This window comes from Myotis davidii, unplaced genomic scaffold, assembly GCF_000327345.1.
Source record: "Myotis davidii unplaced genomic scaffold, ASM32734v1 scaffold494, whole genome shotgun sequence".
NCBI classification, from domain to species: Eukaryota; Metazoa; Chordata; class Mammalia; order Chiroptera; family Vespertilionidae; genus Myotis; species Myotis davidii.
Genome location: NW_006285480.1, coordinates 662,677 through 671,359, shown reverse-complemented (window position 1 = coordinate 671,359; position 8,683 = coordinate 662,677). Strand labels below are relative to the sequence as shown.

Below are 8,683 nucleotides of genomic sequence, written 5' to 3'. Positions count from 1 at the left end.
TCGAAACACTGTTTCAACTCCAGCTCTGAGATCCCGGCTGGCTGAAAGCAAGTTTCTGGGATTTTGTTTAGCTTCTATATTTGTTACAATGTTTCAAACTGCAAGCCCAGAGGCAGGCGGGGAACGTTGGTTTTTTTCCGTCACTGAAGCAAGCAAGCCTCATGTTCACTTCAAGCTGCCTGGCTGCCGGCCGCCATCTTGGATGGCAGTTAATTTGCATATCACCCTGATTAGCCAATGGGAAGGGTAGTGGATGTACGGCTAATAACCATGTTTCTCTTTCATTAGATAGGATGGGAGTTGGAATGGAGTTTAGGTGGTCAGAAAAGATCTTCCTAAGTGTGACTAAATTAGCCAAGTAAAGGAGCCAGTTATGTGAAGAACTAGGAGAAGGACATACTGGACAGAGAGGACAATAGATCATATCTGATTATCATTTTGCTCTAACATCTTGGAATGAGCAGGAAGCAGGTTAACCGTTGTCATATCATTTTATTATCATTGTGTGTGGAAAAGAAGCAAAATGTGCCTGGCACATTTTAGGTGGTTAATGAATAAGTGTTCTTATTCTTCTCTTATAATGCTTAGTATAATTTTTTGAAGAGTTGCATAATAGTATATATAGTTTTTTTGCAATTATTTAAACAAGTTTTCCTTACTACTTTGATATTTTATTCAACCATTTTTTCCTGTCAAAAATTTTATCAAATAATAGCTTTATCTAAGCCTTAGTGTACCTAAATGAAGCAAGTTCTACAGTGTTCTGTTTATATTCAACATAATGTACTCCAAGGTTTCCTATCATGTCAAGTATCTTTTTTTCATTTCTTTTTTTTTTTTTTAATTTCAGAGAAGTCAGGTGAGGGAGAGAGAATCATTGATCAGCTGCCTCCTGCATGCCCCCTACCGGGGATCAAACCCTAAACCTGGGCATGTGCCCTGACCAAGAATCGAACCATGACTTCCTGGTTCATAGGTCAATGCTCAACCACTGAACCACACAGACCGGCTCAAGTATCTTTTTTTAACACTAAAAAGAATTCTGTCATTAATATGTCATTTTAAATTCATAGCAAGTGTACTTATTAAATAATTTGTTTAAAAGGGTATTTTTTCAAAATGTCCTCTTATTTTGGTGGGTAACGCAAAGTAGAATTAGGTGTTTTAAAGTTAGCTCTTTGTTAAAATGTGCATAAATATCAGTATTTTGTCTATGAAAGCATTTTTTCTAGCTTTCCATGCTCAATATACAGTCAGTAGCCAAATGAAGATAAATGAAAACTTGATGCAGAGAGCATATATGAGGTTTTCTATTTAAATGTTTTGGTCAACACATGCTTCTTTTATTTTTAAGTCTAATTGCTTTTAAAGTAAGTAATTGAGATTTTTCTTAGAAAGGGCTTAAGAAATCTTATGTAACTCATTATTGATATAAATTTTTACAGAGTTTCTCTACAAGTCTTCCACAGAAGTTTGTTGATCACTTATCTGAAGCTGCAGATCAAAGAGGAAAATATATACTAAATGAACAAGTAGAAGGTAAGAACTATATTTTATAAAAAGGTCCTTTGACAGAATGTTGATTTAAAACATATATGCTAATAGCCAAAGAAAATCACCTGTTAGATGCATAGTGAGAAGTGAAAAGGCGAAAAGTTGTATATCTTATGAGATTGAGAGTGCCACTGCAGGAGCTAACTTATCTGTTCCATTTCAAGATATCCTAAGACCTGAGGAAAGTCAGGAAGTAAGGAAAAGAGGAGAAGAATTAAATAGGGAGTGAAGAATGAGAAAGGCAGAAATTACAAGGAGTAAATGAAGGGAAAAGAAGCAGGTATATATATATAGTGGGAGGTGATAAAATAATTCTTAAAAAAAAAAAAGAGCAGAGTGTTTGAAATGTGGGAAGACTATAAAGACAGCTTCCAATGCCAAAACTTGTCAGAGAAGAACAGCAAAATTTTCCCACTCTTACTCTTTTCCTCACTATTGGGAAGGCATTAAGGATTGAGTTATCTGATCATGTAGAGCTGTATTTTATCTACCATGGATGAGCGTAAGGATATATGGTCAGCTATAAATAACTATACTTTTGAAGTCATAAAATTTTGCTACTTTATAGGTTAGTATTATGTGTTCCAAAATAAGAGCATTGGAAAGGAGAGAGCAGAATCAGTTATGGGGAGATCAGGGAAGCTATAACCTGATAAAAAGTCCAGTAGAAAGTTTATGGCTTTGAATGCAGATTCAGTTTTAAAGAACTGATGACAGCAGGCCTGCTATTCTGCATTTCTCACAAGCTCTCAGGTGACACCAACATGGCTGGTCCTCAGACCATGTGTGTCCAAGTCGAAGGCATGAGACTTCTCTCCAGAGAAATCTGGAACAAGAGCCTTTGGATAGATAGTTTAAGACATGAAAGGATTCATGAAAAGCATTATTTTGTGTTTATTTCTGAGCATGTCTATAGCCAAAGGGAAGCAAAGAGATGAAGAAGTAGAAATTATAGATGTAAGATACTACTGCTAAACAGGGAAGAAGAAATGGTGGGAATAATTCACAAAAGAATGGAAATAGGGGAAGAATTAAGACCTCAGATCTAGAAATTACTTTTAAAGAGGAAAGGGGATAGTGAAGAGAAGGAGGGAGGAAAGAAAGGCATTAGCTAAAGTCATTTTGGAGTTGAGGAAAATTGAGAGACCTTACTTTAGATAGCTTTAGGATATTGGCAGTGAAACAAAAGATTAGATAATTGCTGCTCAAGAGTATACTGGTAGCAGGAGGGAGTGCTAGAATTGGGGTAAACTGTAGCTCCTCATTTATCTTCCTCATGCGTATGGGACATCAATGATATATGTTACATCAGTATTTTTTATTCCAGTCAGAGTAATTTGAATATAGAAGCATTGGCTGTTTTTTTAATGATAACTCAGGTTTTGAAAGGATAGCTGTTTTATAAAACTCATTTAAAGACTAGTATAATATACCAAACTGATTTTGGAAAGAAAAGAAAGTAGAGTATATTCCCTAAGTGCTACAGTTTGTTATTTTCAATATATATTACACAGATTTAGAAATAAAGATTTTTAATATCTAATATTTCTGTGGCAATTAAGTTCTTTTAATTTTTAGTAACCATATTTCAAAATTGAAAGCTTATTTTACATTATTTCTTAGATGTGCTTTATATTCCTTCTTGCATGAGTGGATCAAGAAACTTTAAGATGGCTAAAGTAGAGGATACAAGAAATATAGGCATACCAGTAGCCTGCATTGGTATGAAAAATATGAATATTTTTATTAACTAGTCTTCTCTTAATGTATACCCAAACTGATCAATTCATAACACTTTCTCTGTTGATAAATGGATTATGCATTCACCTGAACTATCTTCACAGTTGTGTACTTCCTAAATTACAGGACAGGTTGAAGAACATGATAAATACCTGTAGCATAACGGTATAAGTGATTCTGATGTATTGCATTAAAGATACGCTGTTCCATTCTGTTTCACATTTATCCTGTCAGGGTCATGGTTTGTTCCTCTCATTAAAGATCACTTTTTTTCCCATCAACTGTTATGTTCACATTGGTATATCCACACTTCTATTTTAGTTATAGTCTTTTGAAACATAATCTTACTTTTGAAATCTCAACTGCATGTTTTGTTAAACCTATATTCCTGTTTTTTCTTCAGTATTTATGGTAGATTCATATTTCTGCCTAGTTGTTGTCCTAATCCGCCTGCCCACTGGGGGGAAAAAAAGAAAAACAAAAAACCCCACTAACACCCTAAGTAATCATTTCCAAAGCTAAGCATGAGGATTCAGCTGCATACTAACTCTGCATGAATGTATAATTGGCTTCCATATTTTCATGTAATTGAGTATATGTCTCTTGCTCTTAGATTCTCCTGGAAAATATTCTCACTTAAAGGTAATAACTTTTATATTTTTACATTTAAGTATTAACTACAGATCATATGAAAAGTACATTATTTAGTAATCATCTTATTTCAAACCCATTCAGCCTACCCGTGTAGTGACAGATCCTGTTCCCAACAAAGCAGAAGGAATGAAGGGTGTACAAGCATCCAAATCAGGTGAATTCTGTAATTCATATTTAACTCTGGAAAGGAATCAGGAAAATACTTGACATGCTCATAGTCTTTTTATTCCTAATTCCTTTTTTTAAAAAATATATATTTTTATTGATTTCAGAGAGGAAGGGAAAGGGAGAGAGAGATAGACACATCAATGATGAGAGAGAATCATTGATCAGCTGCCTCCTGCATACCCCCCTCCTGGGGATTGAGCCCACGAGTCCAGATGTGCCCTGACTTGGAACCGGATCATGACCTCCTGGTTCATAGGTTGACACTGAATCACTGAGCCACACTGGATGGGCCCTAATTGTTTTTTTGCTTTGCAAGTTTAATTGTGGGTTTTGACATAAGTAATGTAGATGTCATTGTTGGTATCCATGTTTGAAAAAGAGAAATTTACAGAAATTTAAAAGATTTTTTTTAAATGTAAGCTTTAAGGAAGATGTTTTTACATTTGTTTTGGTAACCTAAAGTTCTAAGTTTGGAATCCTTACACTTATTAGGGATTCCCAGAAGTTAATTTTTAGACTGTGAGATTTTCCCATTGTTATAAAATACTTATTTGAATTCTGACCTTTATCTAGAGTAAAGCTTCATTTGCTAACATGTCAATAGTGTTTTAACTTTATTTCATCTTAGAGCTGTTACACTGATGATCTTAAACCAACCAGATGTTCTGATAGCAGACTCAGCATGTATGGGTGTGTGTGTGTGTGTGTGTGTGTGTGTGTGTGTGTGTTTATGGTGTCTTTGAGTATTAAAAATGGGGGAAGTAATTAATCATAGTGAATATTTGGTAGACACATCTTTTTAAACAGTAATTCTGAAACTTTTTGTACACGGGATTCTTTTATACTATTAAAAATTATTGAGAATTCCAAAGAATTATTTTTAAGTGGGAAGTACCTATTGACATTTACAATACTAGAAATTCAAACTGAAAAATTTTAAATACATTCATAAATTTATTAACCATTAGAGCTCTGATGTCACATATCATGTCTGTGGAAATCTCCACTGTATACTTACAAAAGAATGAGAGTGAAAATGGCAAATATTTAGTGTTACTGTGAAAATAGTCTTGGACCCTTGGATCCCCTGAACCAGGGTATCTTAGGATTCAAGGGATTCTCAGGTAATACTTGAATATCACTGTTTTAAATCATGTATGAGGTTCATGGATGTCAAATGATAAAGGGACCCTTGTGATGAAACAATTTTAAAGCTTTATTTATACATTTGTTGCCTCTTGCCTTCACTTGTTTTAAAAAGTTTAAATCTGACATAAAAGGAAAATATTTTTGTTATATTCATTTCCTATGTCATGCACTGTTTACTCATTGTATGTAGTGTGGACCCAGACTGATTCTATTTTTGCATGAAAACAATGAGGTCACTCAAGGCTCTCTCTTCTCATATGAATTTATATTTATCTAAGGCTTAAGAATGAATTCTGAAAATACTCATGCACATAGAAAAGACCATTGTGTTGTAATTATGTAATTTCTTTTTGTTTGTTTTTTAATCCTCACCTGAGGATATTTTTCCATTGATTTTTAGAGAAAGTAGAAGAGAGAGGGAAAGACAGAGAGAAACATCGATGTGAGAGAAACATCAATTGATTGCCTCCTACAGGAGTCCTGACCAGTGCCCCGGCCAGGGAAGAGTCTGCAACCACGGTATGTGCCCTTGACTGGAATAGAATCCAGGACCTTTGGTTCGCAGGCCGATGCTCTATCCAGTGAGCCAAACTGGCTAGGGCTGAAATTTCTTTTTTGAAGTAGTAACATTCATTAAAAGGTTTTTTAAACCCATTTTTTGTCATCCATATTTAAACTTAAAATAAGTTGTTAGACATAAATTTTTATAATAACAAAAATTGTATACCTTGAAGAATCTTAACTATTGACAAACAGAGCTTTTATGGAAAACAGAATATACAATAGAAATTGCTGAGTGAATAAAAGTAAGTAGTATGAGAAAATAAAAAAGTACAAAAATGAAAGACAACATTTAGTTAAACTTCTCTATGTGAACAGCAAGAATAGGACACATAAAATAAAACGTCCAATGAAGGAATAGTGTGTTTTTGGGAAGAAGTGTACATGGAACTACTTCTCTGAAAAAAGAGTTTTTACAAGTCTGGCAAATTTGTATAATTATTTACATTCTAATGGAAACCTTATTTTCAGGTTCTTCAGAATGTGGGTCTACTACTAGTTTAACTCTCAATCATGAGACTTGTCATAGATCTGAGGATTTTAAAGTTGATGATAACTGTCCATTAGTATTACAATCAATGATGAAAAGTCAGTCAGCATCCACAGACTTTAGGCAGATGACCTTAATAGATAAAGAAAAGGTTAATATCAGAGCTCTGTTTCTGTTAGGGAATTATGGTCTCCATGACCTGTATGAATCACAGCTACCAGCAAAGAAAGAGGGCAAAGATGGTAATAAAAAAAAAGATTCATAGCTGGTTTGGCTCAGTGGGTAGAGTGTCGGCCTGCAGAATGGAAGGTCCCAGGTTCTATTCTGGTCAAGGGTACATATTGCGGTTGCAATCTCCTCCCTGGCCTAGGCCCTAGTCAGGACTCCTGCAGGAGACAACAATCAATGTGCTTCTCTCACATCCATGTTTTTCTATGTCTTTCCCTCTCTTCTACTCTCTCTAAAAATCAGTGGGAAAATAACCTCAGGTGAGGATTAAAAAAGAAAGAAAAGAAAAAAGAAACAGAGTTCATCTCTAGACCACCTCTGTGACACCTCGTAGTTTGGACTTTTCAAAAATCATTTTGTGGCAAAATCTACTTTATGTTTTCTCCTTTTATGGAACCTACAACCAAACAGAATATCTTTTCACAAAACATTTGCATTCTTCCTGTACTGTAATCAAAGTAACATATATTTAAATAATAAAGAGAATTAGGAGGAAGAGTAAGCTCCTTTCCATTAGTGTTTAGCATACACTTGGGGGTGGGTAGCAGAATTAAATTTAGAACTTTGAGACTAGATGGGAAAACTAAGAGATCTAAAGATTGCCTACTCAAACAAAACATGGTTTCTTAGCTATATTTTTATAGCTCTCAATTTACAAGTATTAGTTATAACTATATTAAATGTAACTGAAAAAGCACCATCCAAAACCGAATATTAAAATTTTCTTATATTTTCTATGGCTTGATACATAGAATAATAGGCTTTCCAGCAGTAATGGGAATCATTGAGAATTTACTACATAGTACCTGCTTCTTAGCTGTGTCCATATTGACTGTCACTTTGTTTTATTTTTTTAACAACTACATCATTCACAAAGAATTTTGGTTTTAAGGAGCACTTTATCATTTAAAATTAATGCATGGAAAGCCAATTTTAATTCTACTAGATTATTCATTCTATTGACTAACCACATCTTTATTCCACTTTATGTACTATTAACTTAGTACCCTTTAAAAGTCATATGATCAGGTGTCTAGTAATAGAATAAACATGTATTTTTTACCCCTACAATTTCATCTTCTATCTTTACCTTTAGAGCTAACATTATATTTACAAAAGATTTTGAATTATCTCCTAGAGTAGTAACTTCAAGCTAAAATTCAGTTATTTACCTGTCTATACAAGGGTTTCATTTCTTCATGAACTTGGTAGATGCAAGAAAATACCTACATAAGCTCCCTCATCACAGAAATATGTGAAACAGAAAAACTGCAAAATAAACTCAAGCAACTGAACACAGTTAATGTAGTTTTAGTTGTTTTTTCTTCATAGTTGATACCTTTTTTAAAGTAATGAGCAGAATCAAGTTGATCCAAGATTTGTATATTTATTCATTGAATAAAGATTTATTATATACTGTCCCCTGAAGTTTTTATATCTTAACTATTTCTGGAAATATTTCCTCATTTCAGGCCTGTATCCTCTATTTTGCAGTATTGCCTTCTAATTCATCATCCTCCATTATTTATATGCCCCTCAAATTCTCACTTTGACAGCATTTAGAGTGATGCAAATATGACAATAGGCCCCTGTTTAAAACATATTAATGTTGCCCTGGCAAGGAGCTCATTTGATTGGAGTGTAGTCTGTGCACCAAAAAGTTGCAGGCTATATTCCTGGTCAGGGCACATACCTAGGTTGCAGGTTTGATCCCTGGTAAGAACATGTAAGGGAGGCAACGGATTGATACTTGTCACATTCGTGTTTGCCCCACCCCTCTCTCTCTATATATAAAAAGCCAGTGACCGTAACAACTGGTCGCTATGACGTGATGCCCTCTGTGGCCAGTGAACCAGCCTGATCAGGTACATATGTCTCCTTTTTTCCCCATTGACCCAAGAGCTTTCTATATAGTTAGTTGAAGCTGATCCCTGTCCAGCATTGCAGCTTTACTTATTCCTCTGCTCAAACCTGCTCTTTTCCCATTCTTCCCAGTTACTGTTCTCAGAAGTATCCTTTAATAAGTACTGCCCACTCCCGGACTCTCCCACCCCGATCAAGGGCAGGGCCCACTGGCCAAATGCCCCAACCCCTTCTCCCCAGCTAGCCCCACCCCCGGTCGGCCTGCCCTACCAGGAT

At 35.0% G+C, this 8,683-nt stretch overlaps 1 protein-coding gene across 2 annotated transcripts in view; it reads left to right on the top strand.

Moving 5' to 3' along the window:
- The window catches only part of ANKRD26 (ankyrin repeat domain 26), a 99,965-nt gene that overhangs the window by 43,356 nt on the left and 47,926 nt on the right, over positions 1-8,683 (top strand). For both annotated transcript variants that reach the window (XM_006756155.2, XM_015559053.1), the window contains 4 exons: positions 1,446-1,539; positions 3,178-3,276; positions 3,908-3,936; positions 4,030-4,102. In XM_006756155.2, coding sequence (XP_006756218.1) covers positions 1,446-1,539; positions 3,178-3,276; positions 3,908-3,936; positions 4,030-4,102 — 295 coding nt within the window. The remainder of the gene's footprint in view (positions 1-1,445; positions 1,540-3,177; positions 3,277-3,907; positions 3,937-4,029; positions 4,103-8,683) is intronic.